Source organism: Zootoca vivipara, chromosome 11 (assembly GCF_963506605.1).
Source record: "Zootoca vivipara chromosome 11, rZooViv1.1, whole genome shotgun sequence".
Lineage (NCBI taxonomy): Eukaryota > Metazoa > Chordata > Lepidosauria > Squamata > Lacertidae > Zootoca > Zootoca vivipara.
In genome coordinates this window covers 32,095,602-32,120,396 of record NC_083286.1, presented here as the reverse complement: position 1 = coordinate 32,120,396, position 24,795 = coordinate 32,095,602, and the positions used below count along the sequence as shown (strand labels likewise).

Sequence of the window (24,795 nt, the reverse complement as noted above, 5' to 3'; positions counted from 1 at the left end):
CCATATTTTAATATTTCTCTGGTGCTGCACTGGTTTGCTTGGATGCCACCCTCAAAATCATGGTTCTACATGCCATGTTCAGGGATGTGCTAATAGCTTGAGGGAAAGCCTTCTTGTTATGGGCATACACTAGTTACCTTCAGTGTGTCCTGATATGCTGGCTTTAGGATTTAGTCGCCTTTAGGATTTGAGTGCTGCTAAGGTGCTGTATGTAAGGTTATTAGATCCTACATACAGCTGATTTTGGCCAGACTCAAATTTCAGATGGTGGTCATCAAGCAGACCCTATCAGTGGAATCCCTGTGCAAAAGCTTTCACTTACATAACATGACATCCCTCTCACTCCTCCTCCCATGTGCCTCTACACTGAAATTAGATCGGGGGTGTTGGGGAATCCAACTGGAATCCCCAGTTGCACATGGGAGAATAAGGGATCATTCCATCTGTCAGGCTACGATGCTTGTGCAGATAGAATACTTGCAATAATGCGATGTTGAATTCCACCCAGAGGGCCCGTGTTTTTCAAACTGTTGTATCTCAATATTGGAAGAAATTGTTCAGATCAGGTTACCCTATGCTAAAAAATAAAGTGAGTGAAGCTTTTTTAAAAAAGATTCCCCAAGAGTCTTGGTTGTTTTGTTTTTTAATGTGGGATTGTATCATTTTAGAATTCAGGTAGGGGATCAGTGCTCTGGTCCATGGGGTCACGAAGAGTCGGACACGACTAAACGACTAAACAACAAAACAAGAAATATGCAGACTCAAAAGCCATCATGTTAGAAGCGTAATATTATTATCAGTCTACATGATCTTTGACATTCTAGCTTTCCATGGATAGGGAGTTACTGACAATTCAGAGTATTCATACATGTAATCCCCACAGGCATTCTAAAGTGGTACAAGCCAGCAGGTGTAATTTGTTCCTGAATGCACACACCATATCATTCAATGTCATTTGCTTTCTCTAAGCCTTTAAGAAAGAAATTACCTCAAAGTACATGGGAGCGAAGGTACCGTGTGTACAAATGATTGCTTAAAAAATGTGTTAATGTTCCTTCTAGTTAAAGAATTTGATAGACTTGGGTTTTTTGTTTTATTAAAGTCTTTTAAAGCACACAGAAATGCCCATTAACTTCAGTTAAACAGAGGTTCTGGTTTATGCTTTAGTGTACTCAATCTCATTATTAAATACAGTAAAAGGGATGCATTGCTGTCTGAGTGATCTCTTTCCCCCTATATGTGTTTCTCAACCGATAATTAAGGACACCAAGGAGCTTAAAATAGCTGTATTTTTTCATCAGCTACAAAGCAAAAGCAATGTTGAGTTTTGACATACACAATCACTAGTACACATGGTTTACCTTCAGAAGAAAACGAAAAACCCAAAATCCTAATATGAACAAGTGGCAGAATGGAAAGCAGTGTTGAGAGCAAATTGAACCAAGTCCAAAAAACCCATAACAAAAGGATGGGGATAAAATTATTCTTCAGTGCAATCCCATGACCATAACCAGATAAATCAGCACCACAAAATCAAGGGGTGAAACTTGTCGAGGGGATTTTAAATTAATTCCCAATACAATTACACTGTAAGCCCATTCTTAGAAATATTGGCTCTCAAGAAAATTAAGCACTTTCATTCACCTTATGCTTTTCACATGTTAACATTTTCAATTCTTTTTTAAAAAAAGGTATTTTCAAATTCATGCAAAGATGCATTTGGTATTATGAGTTTGTTTGGAACCATAATATATCACAATACTCTAATACACTCATACCGCATAACCTAGTTAATAGATCTTTCAGCTCATAAGGAAACTGATTTATTTATTTATTTTTAAAACTGCACAGAAATATTTGTGAAAGCATATCAGTTGTGCTACAATAAAGAATATAATCACATTTAAATGTGACCAAGCATGGTTCCAAGGGAGGAGTAGTATATGCCCTTTGTCTTAACAGTAAACCGATGAATTTTAAATGGATGTTTTAAAAACAACCATTGTTTGGTTCTGATAGCTTGGGTTATTATTCTATGTCTGAGAGAAGCTTTGGAAAGTGACTTGATACTTTGCAAAGGTTAACCTTGGATTCTTTACAAATAAAACTGCCTCACAGCTCAATCCCATAATATCAACTCAAAAAGTGAATCCCAGTTAAATGGGTCTTACTTCCAGTTAAGTAGATATAGGATTACAGTCTCACGGTGCTAAAAAAGGCAGAGTGCAGTGTAGCAACTGCTGAAATATATATTTTCCTTTAGCCAATGGAAAACTTTCTCACTCACTCCTGTTTTCTTTAGAACAGACTTTCCCAACCTGGTGCCCTCCATATATTTTAGACTACAAATCCCAACTGTGCAAGCTGGGACTGATGGGAGTTGTAGTGCTTTAGACTATAAACTCTTATCCCATTAGTTCTTAGCTTCTCATATTTTTGCTGCATGTTCCTGAAAAGGAAAACATATTAGGCAGGATGCGAAACAGATTTTCTGTTTCTTTCTTTTCTTTTCTTGTGATTATCTCTTTTTTCATTTCTCTTCCTCCATATACCCCATTGTTGCTCTCTCTCCCTTCTTCCTAACATCTTGGGCCAGATTACAGAAACCTTCAAAAGTCAAACTTTCTAAACACAAATCGATGAATGAATTGCAGCTGCTCTTCCGCTCAGTAAATTCTTTGGATGCTTACAACATTTCTCCCAGATTTTGGGGTTCCAAATTATATCTGATCTTGTTTACAGAGTGCCACCTTTGCATTAGTGACCCACCATTCTATTTTATTTCCAGACTTTGTTCAAGACTCTGCACGTGTACAGATCCTGGGCAGTTTTAAAGTGAGCACCAGAATATTTGCACGTTGCTTAAAACTGCACAAAAAAGGAATCTTGAGGCAATTGCACTGTGTTTTAATCAATGCACGCACATGCCCTTTCCTTTGATTTTCCTCCTCCTCCTCCTCATATTTTAGTTATAAACCATGTAAGATTGCCCTGAGCTGATTACATTGGCACCAACTAGCACTTGACATTCTATGCCTCCTATCGAAAGAATGGCCAGTGTGGGACACAATCAGTACATCTGGTCCCTTCTAATAAACAAGGAAAGATTACAATCAGTTGACTACACTGCTCATAAGTATTTGAATGCTGTGATATGTATATCAAAGCACAGACATATATTATAAAGCTACCTTGCATGGCAAATAAGAAACCATGCTTGATATAGAAGTATGAGGCCACTGTAACTATTGAAAAATTGATTCACTGTCAACTGTCTAGCTAGATGGGCTGGAATCCTAAAACCTGCTTATCTGGGACTGGGAATAACTGGAATGGGATTTACTTTTCAGTGGACATGTTTAGAATTGTACTTTAAGTTCCATTGAATGCCGTGGGACTTCAGTTAATCATGACTAACTTTTCTCATTAGTTTCAACAGAACTAATTTTTGTCTTCTAGGCAGGTCTGCCCACCCTGTTGCATCTGTTGCTCTTTTAATGCTTTCCCTCAGGAAGATCAGGTAATAAGTAACTTTTCCTGGGTTCTGTAGCAGGGGTTAATATCCCATAATCGGAATACTGATAAGCTGGAGAGTCAGAAATAACTATCTGGGTGAAGTAGATAATATTCTTCCTGATCATTTGTGGGCATGGGAATTCTTTGCTCCTACACTCCAATGGAGAGAAAGCACCATAGGCATGACATTACCATGAGTGGGGAAATGCAAAGAAAAACTACATTCACAAATTGGAATGTACATGGGGAACTGATTACAAAAATATCTTCCCCTTTCATGATTGGGATCAGAGGTTGTTTTTTTTCTTTTGTAATCATAGAGTGGATAAATATGTTTCAAGATTCATTCAAATGTTTGACTTTCACATGTATAACTAAGAATGAAATATTTAAATATTTAAATGCTTCATTTATAAAGACAATACTATTTTAAAAGCTAACATGAATCAAGCTGCTAAATTTCAGACATTTGTGTTTCTTTCTGTCCAGCAGTTCATTTATATATAACTGCCCTGAGTAAATGTTGCTTAGCAAAATGGCCTTTAGAGTAAGAAAAAGAAATCCTCTCCGTGAAGCTACTCAAAGATAATGCAATACATCTCAGGCATATTTAGTTTGCATTAAGAAGAAGGTAGGACCCATCCTTTAATTATTCATACACACATTTATCTACTACATACACAATAAGACTGGGAATGACGTTCAGAAGATTTAGCTGTGTTTGTTGGAATGTTATGAGATTATTGAGCAGGTTTTGATAAAAGGCAGGATTTTAAATAGTGAAGCAGTTCTCGTATTGCAGACTTCAAAAAAAGCAGTCACTTTAACTCGTGTTCACATCTTTGTATTTAACTGCTCGCAAAACCACATGGCAGTCAAGGAAAGATTAATGTAGTTCAGACCTGCAGATCTCATTATTCTATTTTAACATGATGCAAATATGTAAACTCGGAAAGGTGTCTGCTTTGAGTAGCCTTACATTCCTTAACTTAAGTCCTAGCAATCATCAAGCTATTGCATGCCCCATTCATGAAAAAATATGCTTTGTTGGAATGACGTAGCTTAAACAGTTACACTTCAAGCACTTCCTTACCTAAGCTTCCTTTAAATTATATTAATTTAAAATATCTATTGAATGATAGTTTTTTAAACAAAAAAATAACCAAAACAAATTAATAGGTTGGGTTTTGTTTTTGTTTTTTATGAAAATGACTCTTTACAGTAAGTAAAAAAGATTTATCACAGTTTTGGTAACTTGCATGAGTTCATTGAAACAAAATCCTTCACATGATGGATCGGATGTTGTTGTGCTCTAGGTACATTCACTGGTATGACCTAAAGCAGTAGACACCATAGAGCTTGTGCTTTTTATCGGGAAAGCCCACAAAGCGGACTGCTGCTTCAGTAGGACTGCAGCGTTTCCTTGGCCTAGAGATGGGGTAGCGGACGCTGCCATCAGCCAGCCAGCCGGCATCACAGCGGTCGTATCCCAGGAGTTTCCAGGCTGCAAACATTTGGCCTACTTTAGCAATCTGTGCACCATCTTTGAGGCAGGCATGCACTGCTTCATCGTAGGTCAGCTTGGTTGGGTGTATTAGGTAGTAAAAACGGCCTAATGAAAGCAGAGAAAATATCAAGAACAAGAAAAAGTTATAATACGTTTTCTTTACAGTTCTTTAAAGCAATCGCTGTTGAGCAATAAAGTTAAAATTACAGTTTTCTTTTTATAGAAAAATCACTTATTCTTTTGCCCGTTCTAACAGCTCTCACTATATAATCTTTAAGTGACTACTGTAGTTTGTGTAGGAGCCATTGCACAATGCCTCTCTTTAATAGTGCTGGATGTTACATTGCCTTTTGATAAGCAGTGGGGTTGTATTTACCTATAGCCACAAACCAAAAGCTTGTGTTGATATTAAGTGATGCACCATGTACTGATTTTTTTTAAAAAAAAATGCAATATGGCATCCAACTATGAACCATGAAGGTTACAAAATGTCTATATCACACAGCAAAAACTTTATTGCCATAAATATGGACACATTTATTTATTATACCATGAGCTTCCTTGGACTAAGGCTAACTTTATCATTACATGGAGTGAAATCTCAATTCACTTCATGCATTTGATAAAGCCGTGCCATAATAAATATTATTATTTGTTAGTCTTTAAGTGATGCAGGACTTTGTTAATATTGCTGCAACAGACATGGGGCTCATCCAGATTTCCTTTCGTGCTGCACTTTCCAGGCACAGGCCCACACTTTAAGGTGCCGTGTCCACCTCTCCTTCAATTAATGCTCTGCCTTTTTAAAATCCTTCTTGGGTGCGGATTGGGAAACTACACAATCCCTTTCTTCAATTGACTTTTATGGTTTGGAAGAGATTGTGTTCACATTTAGTTCTGTCTACATCCCCTTTATGGGACACGGGTGGCGCTGTGGTCTAAACCACAGAGCCTAGGGCTTGCTGATCAGAAGGCTGGCGGTTCAAATTCCCATGACAGGGTGAGCTCCCGTTGCTCAGTCCCAGCTCCTGCCCACCTAGCAGTTCGAAAGCACGTCAAGTGCAAGTAGATAAATAGGTACCGCTCCGGCAGGAAGGTAAACAGTGTTTCCATGCGCTCCTCTGGTTTCACCAGAAGCGGCTTAGTCATGCTAGCCACATGACTTGGAAGCTGTACACAAGCTCCCTTGGCCGGTAAAGTGAGATGAGCACTGCAACCCCAGAGTCATCCGCGACTGGACCTAATGGTCAGGGGTCCCTTTACCTTTACAACCCCTTTAATTCCTATACAGGACCACCCATCCTTTTGCCTTACGGATGGAAGGCAGCAGAAGTTTATAGAATTAATGATATTCTTCCTGTTTCCATGTCTGTGCATAAGTTTTTTTAAAAAACTGAGATGCTAAAGAAGCAGTTTGTTCTATTACATAATGCAAACATGCTCACACATCTGCATATGAAGAAGGGGCATGAAGGAACCAGACCTTACAGAGTGAAATTAATTTTCATTGTAATTATTCAAACGCTGACTAGCCCTTTTTCATGTCTGGTTGTTTGTTTATTATTTATCCCCTTTTCTACAAACTGCATAAAACGGCTTACATGGCACAGGATTTATTTGCATTAACTTAACCATCCCCTTCTGGAACAATTTAGCTGGATCCGGATCAGGTAAACATTTGCACAATGTTTTAACTCTGGTTTTGAACACTATTTGTTTTGGAAAAGCAAACTCGGGATTGCTCAAAGCAAGAGAAGTATTTGCTCTTTGCCTGTTTTAGGGCAAATAAATTTAATTGTCAATACCCAGAGCGTGCGTAAGCGGAGAATGTGAGCATCTCTGAGCTCGCAGGCTACAGGCCAAACATCTGTTCCCCAACATGCATACAAGTTAAGACATATGGGAGAGGCCCATGTTTGAGGAACAGTGAAGACAGTCCAAGATGTTGCTGAAGAGGGAAGTCTGTTGTGTGATGGCCCTCCCCTCCTCTCCTAAACAGACCAGTCATTTCCAGGCTATATAGAGCAATTCAGTTGACTTTGCAAGTTCATTTATTATTGTATTCTAGCACTGGACAAAAAACACAACTTTCCTTTAATTTCATGGCCCCATTCACACCACACCCCTAAATTTTGAGCTGAAGGTTCTCATTAGGATGGAAATATTTCAATAAAATAAAATAAAAGGTATCAGATTACACTATTTATCCACCAAACCCAGTATTGTTGAACCTCACTGGCACTGCTTCTCATGAAAAACTACACATTACAATTAATGCATAGTGTGTGACTGTGCCTCTTGCTTTCCCTAAATTAATTACAGATTATTTGATTGTTATCAGGATTGAAGCATGCAGTGAATGGAGGCTTACTCCTCCTCTCTCCAGCTGCACCCCCCCCCCGAATAACACCCTCTCATAGGCTAGGAGGCTTAGCAAAAAAAGTTCTTGGTGGTGCCAACCCTCCCTTCCCTGCATGTTGCAATGCCAATAATAACTGGAGCCCCCTACGTCTGTAATTAATTTACGAAAAATTACAGGCATAGCTGTGCAGTACGTATTAACCATAACACAGAGCGTGACCCCCATGGTCTCCAGCAGAGGCCTTTCCCACCAAACATTACCTGATCATTTTAACCAGAGATGCCACAGAGTGAACCTGTGACCTTCTGCATGTGAACCATGTGTGTTCTACCAGTGAGCTATGATCCTTTCCCAAAATGAGTAATAAATTGTTCCGGCTTGTCATTCTTTCCCCCTAAAGCACCAACAGGCCCCTTTGAAAAGGGAGTCAGAATTCCTTACCATTAAAATGGGATGTAAAACAGAAGACATCATATCTACTTTGATCTTTATTTGAGAAGCCATAATTCCGGATTCCAGGCACTGTATTCTTCCCACCGCAAGGCTCCCTGGGATGCGTAATGGGATATTGCACTGACCCGTCGCTGAGCCAGCCAGCATTGCACCAGTCCAGGCCTGCTCTCCACGCATCGTACAACTGGTCAAAGGAAGCGATAACTGCATCTTGGTCCAGGCAGGCTTGCTGAGCCTCGTGGAAGTTTAAGTTGTAACGACCCAGTCGTGGGAAGTAAGGGAATACAATGCCTGAGAGAGAGAAATAAAATAGAAGTGGGTGAAATGAATGGTTTAACTGTAATTTTAAACATGTGTGTGTTCACACATGAATGTCATCAGAAGAGGTGCAAGGAACATTTGCTGGAAGTGTAGGGTTGTGGTGGTGAGAGCATTACATGTATATGATGCCAAATGAGCAACCTGTTAAGTTTTATATCTGGAGATATTGGCTGTCAGAGAGTGAGCTGTTTAGTCTGAGAGTTCTGCCTGTCTCTGCAGACAGAAGGCTTCACTCTCAGACAGAACCACACCCTTCCCTGTTGGAATGCCACCAATCCCACATGCTATTCTCAAGTGTGGGTTTTCACCAATTAGAAACATTACCCTCATCGGTCAATTCTATTCTCCACAGAGCAAGCATACCAAAATGGAGAAACCTAGGGAATATCCAGAAGAGGAAATCAAGTTGGCAGAGGGACTGCTTCATTTAGAAAGGGGGGCGGGAAACATATGGAGAACTGGGCAAACATGTTCTTTGGTATGGGTCATAATGAACAGTTATCAAATAAAGCATTGTTTCATGTTGCACCTTTCAGCACCGTCTCTATGGAGCAAATATATCAGTGGTTGTTAGCTCTGATACTGTAGCTACATGAAACCTGTATTTCTGGACAGCAACTGGATGTCTTGGTTCACACATCACACACTAAACCAAACAATAGCTTAGCCCCAAGGCATGTGACTGTGTGTGCTCCCAGATTATGGCTCTGTGACCATTCTGCTGCTGGGTTAGCATCAAAGGTAGGTAAGATGTAGAATGATTACTTGGGTTTTTCCTGCCACTGTGACCTTAAACTATTTTTATGAATATTTGTTTATCGAGGCAAGTCAATGCCAGATGCTGGTGGGGAAGCCCTTTTTGGAGATTCCTAGCTGAACAGGTGAGTGAAGCACTCTTAAATATTAGGGGCAGGATTCAGCTAGCAAGTCCTATCAGTGGAAGCTCTGCAGAAGGGCTTCTGCTTGCTCAGTGGGGCTTTCCCTTATTCTTCTACTCCTGCACATGCACACCCTGCACACCATACTCCCCCCCCCCCGCTTAAATTGGCTCATGGGTCTGGGGTCAGGGTTGAAGATAGACAGGATCGTTCCATCTGGCAAGCCGAAATGCTTGCTCTGATGGAATGATCGCCTCAGTGCAATGTTGAATTCCTGTCAAGGTCCTGAACTAAACGGACCTTTCCACCCGATCCAGAACTTTTTGAATGTTCTTATAGTCTCAAAATTAGGGCAGGTTCTTATGCCAAATGCACAGCAGTGCATTGTGGGAATGCGGAGAACAATCTAATACAAATACACATGAAGTCGCCCCCCCCCTTTGAGAATAATTTAGAATAAACTAAAGTGCAAAGACAATAGAGTTAGAAACTATATTGCTAACTAACTCTGTGCCCATATTCTAAACGGTACAGTGGGAACAAGGCATTCATATTTACACAGTAACTGTTTAAAATTTTCTAGCTACATTTTTGTAAAACATAGTTAGTTCATATTCAGGGCTAAAAGCCAAACTGGCATCTTTCCCAAGTAAACAGGTCTGCAGCATTTCTGTGAAAGATACCTTCCTTCTTTAAAGAAAAATTTAATTCAAACTGAAAGCAGAGCCTATGTACTGGAATAAACGTCTACATTTAAAAATTCTGCCCATTTTTCTGAAGATGCTCAAATTAAAACAAAGCCTATTTCTGTATTTACAAAGTGTATTTGTTTATTTACAATATTCCTTATTCTATCTATGCCCTTAATATGGCATCTGAAATTATGTACAATGCAATTAAAAAACATTAAACTATAAAAAATATGTATCAGTAATAAGACATTTTAAGACCTAGCAACACACATTAAAGCTTGCAACAACCCAGAAAGGAAGCCAGGGCAGCTGAACCAAAAATAGGAGGAAAATATTAGGTGTCACTCAGTCCTGTTAAAACAAGAGTCACAGCATTCTGTGCCAGCTGAAGCTTTTAAACCATCCTTGGAGAACATGGGATGACAAAGATAAATCCAGTGCCTGGGCCCTCACTTGTGGGGTGCCTCAGGGTTCCGTCCTCTCCCCCATGCTTTTTAACATCTATATGAAGCCACTGCGAGAGATCACCAGGGGGGTTGGGTTGGGTGTTCAGCAGTAGCCTATGCGGATGAAACATAGCTCTACCTCTCTTTTAAATCAGAACCAGCGAAGGTGGTGCAGGTCCTTTGTGAGTGCCTGGAGGCGGCTGGAGGATGGATGGTGACTAACAGATTGAGGTTGAATCCTGACAAGACAGAAGTACTGTTCTGGGTGGACAGGGGGCAGGCATTTTAGACTCACAGCTGTCCATGGAGGTGGAACTACAAAGGGGCCCTCTACTGAACTTAATACCCGGGATGGTTTGTAGGGAAGGAGGTGATCTTTCAGATTTTGGGGGGGGGGGGCTAAATAATTTGAGACTTTAAACATTACTGTAAGCATCTTGAATTGGGCCTGGAAATTTGGCCTGGCACCTAATGCAGTTCTTTTAGAATAGGGGCGATATGGGTTCTAACAGCAGCACCAGCAGGTAATCTGGCCACTGTATTTTGGACCAACTGAAATTGTTGAGTTCTTCAAGTAAGCCTCTAAGGTATTAAGGCTCAAAAGGTGATTATTTAGAGCAGTATTTCAAAGGGAAGAAATGGATAAATCAGATATATAGGGTATAACTTATTTACCTATAAAATGCAAACATTTTCCCAACTGTTGTTGTCACTTGATGTTTCTGGTCATCCAGTGTATTGTACAAGAAACTACTATTTGTTCAGCGCAGTGTTGATGTTAATGATCTAGCATTCTTAAATGTGTGTGTGTGTGTGTGTTTTTTAAAAAAAGCTGAGTCTCTCTGACAGTGAAGTGCTATTAGGTACCACTGGAGAGCAATATCTAACATCTGCTTTTCACTATAGAATGAATATTGGTCTACTAAGCCAAAGACTTAGCTAATAAATATTCATGCGCCCTATCCAAAGCTCTGCCAAAATTTGAATACCGAGGAACACTTCTCTTCAGCTTGGAAGACCCAGCCAAGAGAAAAGGTTATTTTTCCCATAGTCATGTAATTCCATCTTTCTCCCATTTGGAGGCTCGGGTTACTAGCTGCATAGAGTGACATCCATTTGCCTCTTCCAAAATACTGGCAGAAGATATTAGGGAGCAAAGAATAGTCACACAGAGATGTTTGATATCCATTTAACATTGATCCCTGCATTCTGAGAAGCCTGTGTTGTGGAAATCAATATGCTTTGATAGATACCATTTCCTAAGGAAAAATTTTTAGATTTAGGATTTTAACTGTGACAGTTGCAAAGGGTGCTGGAGTTGCTGAGTTAACACTGTAGTCAATTATCAGTTTTAAGAATAACTGGTCTGTATTTACAGAGAGACTTAAATTTCCTGTACCATAAGTCCACGTGGGGAAAAAAGAGGCTGGCCTCAGCCAGAGTAAAGAAATTGGCTTCCTTTGGTGCTAGTCTAAACAAAAATGTCAGACTTCTCATAGCCAGAGTCAACATGGGATACAGTAGAGCTTGCTGCAGTCCACCATAGTGTAACCATCTTAACCTGGCATGCATATTTGCCTAACAAGCATTTTTCCAATTGACGTTACTGTAATACTATGATTTTTAAAAATCTCACACCTTCATAATTTATTGCCCTCCCAAAGTTGAATTCAGGAAGCAAGGTCAGGAAAAGAGGAAACTGCCTTAGAGTCAGATAATTGGTCAATCCAGAGCACTCTCCACCAATTGGCATCAGCTCATCTTTCCCAGCCCTACCTGAGGATTCCAGGGCTTGGTCCCATGACCTTCTGTATGAAATGCATGTGCTCTGCTGGTGACCTAAACTCCTTAAGACTATTTGTCTAGTATCACCTACCCTGACTGGTAGCAGCTCTGCATGGTCTCTAGCAGATCTCTGTCACTTTAGTGCTACATCATCCTCTTAGCGGAAGATGCCAAGGACTGAAGCACAGACCTTCAGAATGCAAAGGTCTAAGTTATGATCCCTCCTTCTGCCAGGGTTCTGCCATCCCAGAACAAATTTGGAAGTTTTATTAGTGCTGTATCTACAAGATTTCCCCCCCCCCTCGTTGATATGATGGTCATATATTGTTGGACTACAGCTCACATCAGCCCCATCTAGCATGGCCTGGTCAAGGATGGTGGGAACGGTGGTCGAACAGCATTTGGAGGGCACCACAATGGCTTTACTTGCAGGGCTATCCCAGGGAATTCACAAATTCTTTCAGCCAGGATCTATAATGCAGCTTACAAACTGAAAACTTTGAGAAGGAAGCCCCTAGAAACAGAGAGTAGATGGCATTGTTATGACAAATATGGTTTCTGTTAGCAAAGCCTATAGAATCATAGAATCATAGAGTTGGAAGAGACCACAAGGGCCATCCAGTCCAACCCCCTGCCAAACAGGAAACACCATCAAAACATTCTTGACATATGGCTGTCAAGCCTCTGCTTAAAGACCTCCAAAGAAGGAGACTCCACCACACTTCTTGGCAGCAAATTCCACTGTCGAACAGCTCTAACTGTCAGGAAGTTCTTCCTAATGTTTAGGTGGAATCTTCTTTCTTGTAGTTTGAATCCATTGCTCCGTGTCCGCTTCTCTGGAGCAGCAGAAAACAACCTTTCACCCTCCTCTAAATGACATCCTTTTATATATTTTAACATGGCTATCATATCACCCCTTAACCTTCTCTTCTCCAGGCTAAACATACCCAGCTCCCTAAGCCGTTCCTCATAAGGCATTGTTTCCAGGCCTTTGACCATTTTCGTTGCCCTCCTCTGGACACGTTCCAGCTTGTCAGTATCCTTCTTGAACTGTGGTGCCCAGAACTGGACACAGTACTCCAGGTGAGGTCTGACCAGAGCAGAATACAGTGGTACTATTACTTCCCTTGATCTAGATGCTATACTCCTATTGATGCAGCCCAGAATTGCATTGGCTTTTTTAGCTGCTGCATCACACTGTTGACTCATGTCAAGTTTGTGGTCTACCAGGACTCCTAGATCCTTTTCACATGTACTGCTCTCAAGCCAGGTGTCTCCCATCCTGTATTTGTGCTTTTCTTTCTTTTCTTTTTTTTGCCCAAGTGTAGTACTTTACATTTCTCCTTGTTAAAATTCATCTTGTTTGCTTTGGCCCAGTTGTCTAATCTGTTAAGGTCATTTTGAAGTGTGATTCTGTCCTCTGGGGTATTAGGCACCCCTCCTAATTTGGTGTCATCTGCAAACTTGCTCAGGATGCCCTCAAGCCCATCATCCAAGTCATTGATAAAGGTGTTGAATAAGACTGGGCCCAAGACAGAACCCTGTGGCACCCCACTAGTCACTACTCTCCAGGATGAAGAGGAGCCATTGATGAGCACTCTTTGGGTTCCGTCAGCCAGCCAGTTACAAATCCACTGAATGGTAGCATTGTCTAGCCCACATTTTACCAGCTTCCTTACAAGAATATCATGGGGCACCTTGTCAAAGGCCTTGCTGAAATCAAGATAGGTTTTATCCACAGCATTCCCTTCATCTACCAGGCTTGTAATTCTGTCAAAAAATGAGATCAGATTAGTCTGACATGACTTATTTTTCAGAAACCCATGCTGACTTTTACTGATCACAGCGTTCCTTTCTAGGTGCTCACAGACCGTTTGCTTAATGATCTGCTCTAGAATCTTTCCTGGTATTGATGTCAGGCTGACTGGGCGGTAATTGTTTGGGTCCTCTCTTTTCCCCTTTTTGAAAATAGGGACAACATTTGCCCTCCTCCAGTCTGCTGAGACTTTCCCTGTTCTCCAGGAATTCTCAAAGATTATTGCTAGTCGTTCTGAAATCACCTCTGCCAGTTCTTTTAATACTCTTGGATGTAGTTCATCTGGCCCTGGAGACTTGAATACATCTAAATTAGCCAAGTATTATTGTATTACCTCCTTACTTATTCTGGGCTGTGTTTTCCCTGCTGAATCACCTGCTCCATATTCTTCAGGTCGGGCATTGTTTTCTTTTTTGGAGAAGACTGAGGCAAAGAAGGTATTGAGGAGTTCTGCCCTTTCTCTGTCCCCTGTTCACATTTCACCATCTTCTCCCCTAAGTGACCCCACTGTTTCCTTGTTCTTCCTTTTGCTACGGACATACCCATAAAAGCCCTTTTTGTTGCTTTTAACCTCTCTAGCAAGCCTGAGTTCATTCTGTGCTTTAGCTTTTCTGACTTTGTCTCTACACGTGCTGGCTATATTTGAGTGAAGTTACATAGGAATGATTAACTGTTTTGTCCAGCTTCCTGGAAATAAATGTTTTTGTCAATCCGCCAAGCATCATCCAATAAGACCATTATCTAGGGACAACTGTCTTATTGATTCACAGTTTCATCTGCGGTTACATTGGATTTCTGTATTTTAGAATTTCTGTTTGTTGGAAGCCGCCCAGAGTGGCTGGGGGAACCCGGCCAGATGGGCGGGGTATAAATAATAAATTATTATTATTATTATTATTATAATTATTATTATTATTATTATTATTATTACAGTTGTTCTATCAGGCAACTGAAGACTGTGTGCAAGTGTCATGCAGGGAAGAAACTCAATTGTTCTAAAAGAAAGATAATGCTTTGCTGAATTGTTCTAAAGGAACTCTTTTGCATTTTCAAGTATAAATTTCCATAACAATGGCAAGAAGTTAAACATTCCTGAAGAATGTAAAGAGAAGAGAGGAAAGTATGATTGCCATATAATTGAATGATGCCCTTTTTTCTAGATCAAACCAGCTACATACAGTGGTACCTCGGGTTACAAACGCTTCAGGTTACAGACTCCGCTAACCCAGAAATAGTACCTTGGGTTAAGAACTTTGCTTCAGGATGAGAACAGAAATCACGCAGCGGCGGGCGGCACAGCGGCAGCGGGAGGCCCCATTAGCTAAAGTGGTACCTCAGGTTAAGAACAGTTTCAGGTTAAGAACGGACCTTCAGAACGAATTAAGTTCTTAACCCAAGGTACCACAGTATATGCTTTCTGATAAAGCTATGGTCATTTTTATCTCAAATATGGTGACTTCAGCTGCAAGCCTTAGGAGAAATGTGGTTTAATTGTCTCATTTAATACCCTACCTGGCTCTACCAGCAGGGCAGAAGGAATTTATGGGCTTTGGATTTTTAAATCTTTTAGAAATTGTAGGTAATGAGGAGGGTAAGGTCTAAGCATGCTCAAAAGCATGTCGAAATAATGCTGTGGTTTGGGGGCATGGCAGGGGACTAAGAGAGCTTACTGTTCTTAGAAGCCCACCAGCTTCCATCTCATTCCTTTTTGGAACCTTTGCAGCCTTAGTCTCTTTTGGAAGGGACACAAAGTAAAAATGCAGAGATAAATATGAATGGATACCAAAAGAGGACTGAAAATGTATTTTTAAAAGCATTATATAGAGAAGCCATTTGTGCACAACCATGTATTCTTCAGTGTCAGTTATGTGGCAACTAAAACAAGGTGCTTGAACGCACCTTGTTGCAGTTGGTGGACCAGACTCAAAGCGGGAGAAATAACTCACTTTCCTGTAATTGCTGAGTTCACCACACAAATCAAAAGACACTCCCTTAAAAATGTACCAAGACCAAAACTTGATTTCATCACAGACAAATCCTAAACTATTACTAAAATGACTTATAACTCACTTGTGTTGACAGAACAGAAAATGAAATGTGCCACAACATTAACATGTACAGAGAACTTGTAGTCGCTTAAATTCCTTGTGTTTTTTGTGTGTGTGTGTGTGTTTTCTGTGTTTTTTTTTTTTTTGAAGACATAAGATAATTTCATGGCTAAATAAAACAAGTCACCTTGATTTCATGTCAACTTTTAGCGTTTTTTTAAAATTGGGAAGCAGATGCAAAGTTAATATTTTCTAAGAGAAAAAAATAAATTATGGTAAGAATGGCAGACATGTTAGCCTGCAAACAGCAAGACAAAGAATGTTGTGGCATTCTTCAAATGCATCCCTACAAAAGCTCTTGCTGCACTAGATCTAAGCCACTTAATGAAGGTGACATAACCTTGTTTGACTAAGAATCAAACTGCATATGATGTAGTTCATGATATCTGCCCTTGCAGATATTATTACAGAAGTAGTTAGTGCAGGGTTCTTGATATACATTGGCACACTGGTGTGGAAGTAGGGGGCTTTAGCAGCAGTTAAAATTGTAAATTTTCCAAAGAGTTCTATGTATGTAAGCCAGGCATGTCAAACATGCGGCCCTCCAGATGTTTTGGCCTACAACTCCCATGATCCCTAGCTAGCAGGACCAGTGGTTGGGGAAGATGGGAATTGTAGTCCAAAACATCTGGAGGGCCACAGGTCTCCAAAAGGTGTGTCTGTCATCTTCATTGAAACAACGTCTCCAAAAGGTGTGTCTGTCATCTTCATTGTATATCTTTCACCATATGCTGAAGTATATATAATGGGCTATCCTATTCTTCTGAGTATAAATTATTTTAACTGATTTTGATATTGCACCTTAATGGTGAAGGGTAGGTAAGAAATATGACAACAACAACAACAACAACAACAACCAGCAATTCCAGGACTACTTGCCTTCTAAGTCCAAAGATATGACAGTTGTGTCATCTTCTAAACCTTCAATCACTTCACATTTGTATTTCCCATAATCCTCCAGCATTATATTTGTGATTACAAGGGAGGCATCGTTTTCAGTGCTTTTCTTCAGGAAAACCCTTCCTTGGTAATTCCCATAGCTCTTTTTGTGATATCCCATTTCAACATAGACATCCACTTCCTTGAGGTAATCTGAGGTGAGTTTGGTCCACTTGACCCGAATTTTATGGGATCCCGAGTCAGATGATCCATGGTCACGATAAAATTTACATGGCAGTGTAACATTGCCACCTCGTTGTGAGAAGATTTTTGTTTGATCTGCTTCCACAAGGAGGCGAGGTCCATTTTCTGATCACATATTGGGAAGAAAAGAAACAATGATTAGTTTGGCATTCTATCCTACATTTCACAAATTTTAAAAAGTGGCATTCCTGCGCATGGTTGTGGGTGTGTGCGTAGCCTATGGTCTTTCCAAGCATTATTGGACTTCAGTTCCCATGAGCCCCAATCAGCAAGGTGATTGATTGGGGATGATGGCAGTTGTCATTCATTAATATCTGGAGAGCTACAGAGACCCACTTGTGGTCTAGGAACATACATGCAAGCTGCACAATGGTGGGGATACCAGAGTCCAGACTCAGATATGCCATGAAGATAAAGTGGAAACTAAATGTGTGTGCAGGCAGATGTTCCATATGACTAAAGCAGTGAGGCAAGTCACACAATGCACAGGAAGCCAAATACAAAAATACTTTAAAAACAAACAAACCACTATACTGTGCTTATACTATTTATCTCCACCCAGTATACCTGAAGGAGTGTCTCCACCCCCATCGTTCTGCCCGAACACTGAGGTCCAGTGCTGAGGGCCTTCTGGCGGTTCCCACGCTGTGAGAAGCCAAGTTACAGGGAACCAGGCAGAGGGCCTTCTTGGTAGTGGCACCCACCCTGTGGAATGCCCTCCCACTAGAGGTCAAAGAGAAAAACAACTACCAGACTTTTAGAAGATATTTGAAGGCAGCACAGTTTAGGGAAGCTTTTAATGTTTGACCGACTATTGTATTTTAATATTCTGTTGGAAGTCGCCCAGAGTGGCTGGGGAAACCCAGCCAGATGGGCGGGGTATAAATAAATCATCATCATCATCATCATCATCATCAGCATCTCCCTTTACATCTGAGTAAACCGAGGCACAGCAATGTGACTAGTGAATACATGACACAAACGCTTAAGCATGATAACACATCGTAATAAAGAGAGTATTGAGAACTTCTCATTTGTAGTCAAAGAAGTCCCATTCAGGGTTTCCCACTGAGAATTCCTCCTCCTCTCTGTAGAAATGACAGTCCTTAACCTTTAATTAAGGGGCAATTACAAGTGTAGACAAAATGCCCTTTCCAAAAACAATTTATCCTTCTCAAATGGTCTCCATTAGCAGTAGATCACTATCTAGGGTGCTGTATTAGGCTCAAGGACATGGACTTTTAAATCAACTTTTTGTATATAGCATGCAAAGGCACAGAACTCTTATGCTTTGTTCAATTGCTTGCTTATATTTAGAGCTTAATGTAAAACAATATAATCCTATGACCTCCTGCAACGATTTTGCAAAAAATTTTGCAGATAAAGTCACTCAGATTCCAGAAGAGGTAGACTCCACCATGGGAGTAGGGCCAGGGCGGGGGAGTGCTAGAGGTCTGTCTAGTCAAGTTGTGTGGGATCAATTCCAATCTGTTACCTCCGAGGATGTGGACAGGCTGCTTGGACGAGTGAAACCAACCACCTGTCTCCTTGATCCTTGCCCATCCTGGCTTATAAAAGCTAGCCAGGAAGGGCTGGGTGATGGGCTTCACGGGTTGGTGAATGCTTCTCTCCATGAGGGAGCCTTCCCAGACCCGCTGAAAGAGGCGGTTATTAAACCGCTTCTTTAAAAACCATCTTTAGATGTGGCCAATATGGCCAACTATCACCCAGTCTCAAATCTTCCATTCTTGGGCAAGGTGATTGAGCGAGTTGTTGCTCGGGAGCCAGTCGGGATTCAGGCCTCATCATGGGACTGAAACTGCCTTGGTCGCACTGGTTGATGATCTCCGGCGGGCTAGGGACAAAGGTGAGAGCTGTTTCCTAGTCCTGCTGGGTCTCTCAGCAGCTTTTGACACCATCAACCATAACATCCTTCTGGACCATCTAGAAGGGTTGGGAGCTGGGGGCACTGTTATACAGTGATTCCGCTCCTTCCTCCTGGGCCATGTTCAGAAAGTGTTGGTGGGGGATGAGTGTTCAGACCCCTGGGCTCTCACTTGTGGGGTGCCTCAGGGTTCTGTCCTCTCCCCCATGCTTTTTAACATCTACATGCAGCCACTGGGAGAGATCATCAGGGGGTTTGGGCTGGGTGTTCATCAGTATGCGGATGATACCAACCTCTACCTCTCTTTCAAATCAGAACGAGTGAGGGTGGTGAAGGTCCTGTGTGAGTGCCTGGAGGCAGTTGGAGGATGGATGGCAGCTAACAGATTGAGGTTGAATCCTGACAAGACAGAAGTATGGTTTGTGGGGGACAGGAGGCAGGCAGGTGTGGAGGACTCCCTGGTCCTGAATGGGGTACCTGTGCCCCTGAAGGACTAGGTGCGCAACCTGGGAGTCATTTTGGACTCACAGCTGTCCATGGAGGCGCAGGTCAATTCTGTGTCCAGGGCAGCTGTCTATCAGCTCCATCTGGTACGTAGGCTGAGACCCTACCTGCCTGCAGACTGTCTTGCCAGAGTGGTGCATGCTCTAGTTATCTCTCACTTGGACTACTGCAATGTGCTCTATGTGGGGCTACCTTTGATTGACCTGGAAACTACAACTACTCCAGAATGCGGCAGCTAGACTGGTGACTGGGAGTGGCCACCGAGACCACGTAACACTGGTCTTGAAAGATCTACATTGGCTCCCAGTACATTTCCGAGCACAATTCAAAGTGTTGGTGCTGACCTTTAAAGCCCTAAATGGCCTCGGTCCAGTATACCTGAAGGAGCGTCTCCACCCCCATCGTTCTGCCCGGACACTGAGGTCCAGCACAGAGGGCCTTCTGGCGGTTCCCTCATTGCGAGAAGCCAAGTTGCAGGGAACCAGGCAGAGGGCCTTCTCGGTAGTGGCCCTCCTATCAGATGTCAAAGAGAAAAACAGCTACCAGACTTTTAGAAGACATCTGATTTCAGCCCTGTTTAGGGAGGCTTTCAAAGTTTAATAGATTATTTTATTTTATTTTTCTGTTGGAAGCCGCCCAGAGTGGTTGGGGAAACCCAGCCAGATGGGCGGGGTATAAATTATTATTATTATTATTATTATTATTATTATTATTATTATTATTATTACTACTACTACTACTACTATGAGAAATACTGACTATATGACTATCACTCTGACCTTGCATAAAATTAATTTTTTGATGGTATAAAGTACATTTATATGGAGTGCATTTATATGAAGCTTGCTTTTTCATCCAGATTTAAAGGCTCTAATTCATAGACAAAGTTTTGGGTGGTTAAGCAAGGAAGGTGTCCTCCACCACTGCGTTTGGAAGGAGAAAGACTACTGTGTGCCTATAGCACTTCCCCTGACATAAGCAGTAGCAGGACAGCAACATGTCATTTCCATACATAGTTATCATATTATAATTACATAGTAAGTCTTCAACTGCCATGCATCTTCAAGCAATGAAATTATGTTCATATGAACGTAATTTCATTGCTTGGCACAGGACTAAAAGTGGTTTTGTGGGTAAGAGTCATAACTCAGTGGCACAATATCTGCCCTAGGAGGCTTAGTTTGATCAGAATTGAGTAGAGTATACACTTCCAGATTTAATGCCAAATACATTACTTCTGATAAATGAGCCACTGTAGCTGCTAGAGGGCCATGAAATTTGTGTCCTGGGCTTTTTAGAGTGGTCTACCCACGCACTATTTGAAACCCAAGGGGCACATTGGTTGCCAGATGTGTGTTATTTTTCCAGCTCTCCTACCCCAATACTTGGTTTTCATTTGGATTGATTTTAGTAATGAAGAATAGACTAGAAATATTTTAAACAAACAAACAAAAATAAGTAGATGGGACCCTCTTTAACAAGGGGCCTGGGTGAGACAACCAACACCAGGTTGAAGGTGCTGGATGTGGCCCAGGCCTTGTCAGTATAGCCCCACAATCACATCAGGCTGTTTGAGCCAATCAGTGTGGGTGGCGTGATTGGTGGGTTAGGGGCCTATAAAAGCGGCAGCGCGGCGTGGCTGAGGCACGGCTTGGTGGTTATGCATTGGCTTAACGAAGTGTGTGGGAGGGGAGGTGCGGCCATCACCTGCCCCTCCATGAATAAGGAATCTGAGGGTCCTGGATCTCATCCGAAGTCTGCTTGAGGGGCTAGGGCCATGCCAGGACCACAGGAACCCCGGGGTGAGCTTCAGTTGATCTTCATTGATGTTGCTCCCTTGTTTGGTGTTTACCCTTTCAGACTACCAGCCAGAGAGGCAGGAGTCAGTTATAGTCTGTTGCCAATGCCTAAGCCAATGCCACTCACTTTGCTGTAATCAATAAAGTTGTGGCCTAAATTTTGCCCATTAACTTAAACCAAAATTACGTGTCAGTGTGAAGTTATTTACTTGGGAAAGGGCTTGGGGGCCTCGGGGTGCAACTATTTTGAAAGACATCCAAAACAGACCCAGTCAACAGATCTTTCTTCTGTTTCAAACTTCATGTATTGACAATTACTAGCAAAGGATTTATTTATGCCTTATAACAGACTTCAAACTTTTGGTTACGGGCATGTCAACATGTTCAGAAGAGTTGGCCAATAGTTGCAAAAACCTTGGTAGTTGGTGAATCATAAGTGTTTCACGGTATGTTCCTGCCTTGGGGATAACAGTGGTATACCCAAAGCTGAAAATGACACAGCCCAGCTGGTAGAGTAACTCTCCTCCAGTGCCCTTTTGATCCCTGTTCTCTTACATATTTTGCAAAGAAAACAATAACCCTGGCCGCAGACACAACTGTCTCTTAGCATTACATATACTGGGGAAGACAAGCCAGTGAATCATCATGGTTGAAAAGGAAGTGTTTTCGCTAAGGAGGAAAAAGCACACCCATGTGGCTCTCACATGTACCACTGAGAAACTGACTCCTGAAAAAAGTTTCTTAATTTAGGAGAGGGATGGGGAACATGTGGCATTCCACATATTGTTTGACTACAGTTCGCATCAGCCCTAGCCAGCACGGGCAATGGTAAGGGATAATGGGCTTTCTAGTCCAAACATCTGGAGAACAACAAGTTCGCCATTCTCGATTTAGGACCTGGAGTGGGGAGGCATCTAAAGCTGGTAGTCACTTAAATAGTGTTCCATATTCAGTTACAGAGAGAGAGGCTAGAAATCTGCACACCAGATTAGGAAGGAAACAATAAAACAGCAGGAAAAGTATATTTGATGGGAATAAGGAATGAAAGCAGCATGATATATGTCTGGGAATTAGACTACAAAGCGTTCAGACTGGTTTCTAAAAGATGAGCAATTCCGCAGTATTTCATTCCTTGTACCCATGCATGCCCATGGATAACATGGTGTGTGGTTTTTTTGGGGGGGGGGAGAAGCAGAAGTCACATATATTTATCTACTGTACTACTATACTTATAAAACAATTTGGGTTAATGAAATTTTTAGCATCAGAGGAAAAGACTGTGCTACAAGAAACATGACAAATTAAAAGCTTCAGGGATCGCTGTTTTGCATTTTTTAAAAAAAATTCAACCGATATTTATGTTCAACGTATATAAAAGAGACAAGCTGATATGAAAACTGTCACGCTTTGAGATTAAGATATAAAGTTTCCCAAACACTTCTAGATTGTTGGTAGAAAAATAATATGGGGCAAAAACTTTTAATAGTCTATACATGAAATGAATCTATATTTTTTTATATAAACACTATGCTAGGTAATTGTAGTTTTCATTACAGTCCACATTTTCTTAAGATAAAGGAACCTTCCACAACCCTTAGACATCCTAGACCTGCTGCATTTTGGGGGAAAAATCCTGAGAGGGCATGTCTGACACAAGCTATGCACAATCCCATGCATGTCTACCCTGAAGGTAAGTCCCACTGTTTATGGGGTTTTTACTCCCATGTAGACCTAAACCTTAAACTAGTTTAATGATCATTCCATTTTACCATGGATTGCTAGAATTATTTGGGCGAAGTCATGAAAATTAAGCTTTTATAAAACTTACATGTAAGTTTATAATGTGCTTAGACTTTTTATCACTATTGTTTGACATATATAGACCAGTGCAGCCAAAGTGCTTGGATTTTTGTTTATTATTTATTTTGGCTTCAGAAAGACAGCACCAGCATAAATCAGTAATTTTGACTGAATTCGTGTACCAAGCTCAAAGATGTATTACCATGTTAGCTATTTAATGAGTGTTTATTTTCAACTGTCCTACATTTTGTGACTGTTATATTGAGCTCAGTTGGATCCTGAAAAAATACTTATTCATCTGCAACAAAAACTTGCATTACTGAGAGGCAAATATTATCATAATATTTCAAGCTGACTGGAAGGTTTTTTTTTTTTTGGAACATGAACCATTTTGGGTCCAATTGATTTTTGTGTGGCTAAAGCAGACATCCCCAGACTTTGGCCCTCCAGATGTTTTGGACTACAATTCCCATCATCCCTGACCACTGGTCCTCTTAGCTAGGAATCATGGGAGTTGTAGGCCAAAACATCTGGAGGGCCGCAGTTTGGGGATGCCTGGGCTAAAGTAATTACATTTGCTCAAATAATTAGTTAACATGGTTGCTGTTTGGGCTAAAGTATCCAGGCATCACATTTTTGCATGAATGAACTTTCTACCAAAAAATAGTCAACACCATCAATTATATTTTTATCTCACAATTCCACCAACATTTCAAGGTGGCATACATGATTCAACCTTTCCCCTCTTCTCATCCCCACAACAAGTAGGTTATGCTGATAGTGGCTAGCTGGGGATTTGAACCTGGGTCTTTCAGGTTAGAGGGACTTTAAACCACAGGTAAACAAAACTAAAGGTGAACATGCAGCAGGCTGGTGCACACTGCTGATAATGTGACTGCTTCTCTCCCCCTCCACTCCTGCTGCACGGTCAACTAAGCCATAGTCTGGCTTAGTGTTACATCCAAACCTGGGCTTGTGGTTTGTTTTCCTCAAACAGACCATGAAAACTAAACCAAGAATAAACCTTGGATACTTCTCATGGTTTGTTTGAAGAAAAACACCACAAACTTGAGTTCAGATGTAACGCTAAGTCAGGCTATGGCCAAGTTCCCAGAACTTAAAAATTCAGCAGGGTGCACCAGTACTTTCATTTAATTATAGTTTAAAATGGTGTGCAAACCAGGTTAGGATTGTGAACAACTGATGCTGTCTGATAAAAAACTGAACTTTCCTTAATATATAAAAATTGAGTCTAACAAAGTAAAATTGCGTGATTCACCTTTCCACACCCAAACTTCTCTTTTGCTTGCAGAATATATTTTAATTTTTAATTTTAAAAAGACTGTGGGTTACTTGGGATCACAAATGAAACATGAAGGTAATAAATTGCTCTTAAGTGGCATACCCAACGACCTGGATGTATTTTCCCCATCTTAAAAGAAGTTTATTCCCAGGTAAGTGTACCTGGTTCTCAAAGCCATTAAGAAGCATTTCTAGAGTCATCTTAATCTAGGCTGGAAATGGTCCCCCATAATGCTGACTCTAGGTGAAGGGGAGCTGAGGAGAGGTGGGTGCCAAAGGGGAGCAGATGAGATGCAGGGCAGGCAGAATTCTTAGCTTGCCACTGAAGCCTAAACCCAGTTAGTTGTTAGATGTGCCCTGGCTCAAAGGATGAGCTCAACATTGCTCTGGGGTTCTTAAGTAGAGGATACCCTGTGTAGAACAAGTGAAGAGAGTGCTCAATGAAATGGATCACACAGTCCATTCACAGTTATTTCAA

General features: G+C 41.2%; 1 protein-coding gene across 3 annotated transcripts in view; it reads right to left on the bottom strand.

The window, feature by feature from the left end:
• Positions 1–1,687: 1,687 nt before the first annotated feature.
• Positions 1,688–24,795, bottom strand: part of HAPLN1 (hyaluronan and proteoglycan link protein 1) — a 62,728-nt gene continuing 39,620 nt past the window's right edge. For all 3 annotated transcript variants that reach the window (XM_035100010.2, XM_035100006.2, XM_035100009.2), the window contains exons 3-5: positions 16,764–17,132; positions 7,827–8,129; positions 1,688–5,128 (exon numbers count right to left, since the gene is read on the bottom strand). In XM_035100010.2, coding sequence (XP_034955901.2) covers positions 4,839–5,128; positions 7,827–8,129; positions 16,764–17,132 — 962 coding nt within the window. In that variant the 3' untranslated portion in view covers positions 1,688–4,838. The remainder of the gene's footprint in view (positions 5,129–7,826; positions 8,130–16,763; positions 17,133–24,795) is intronic.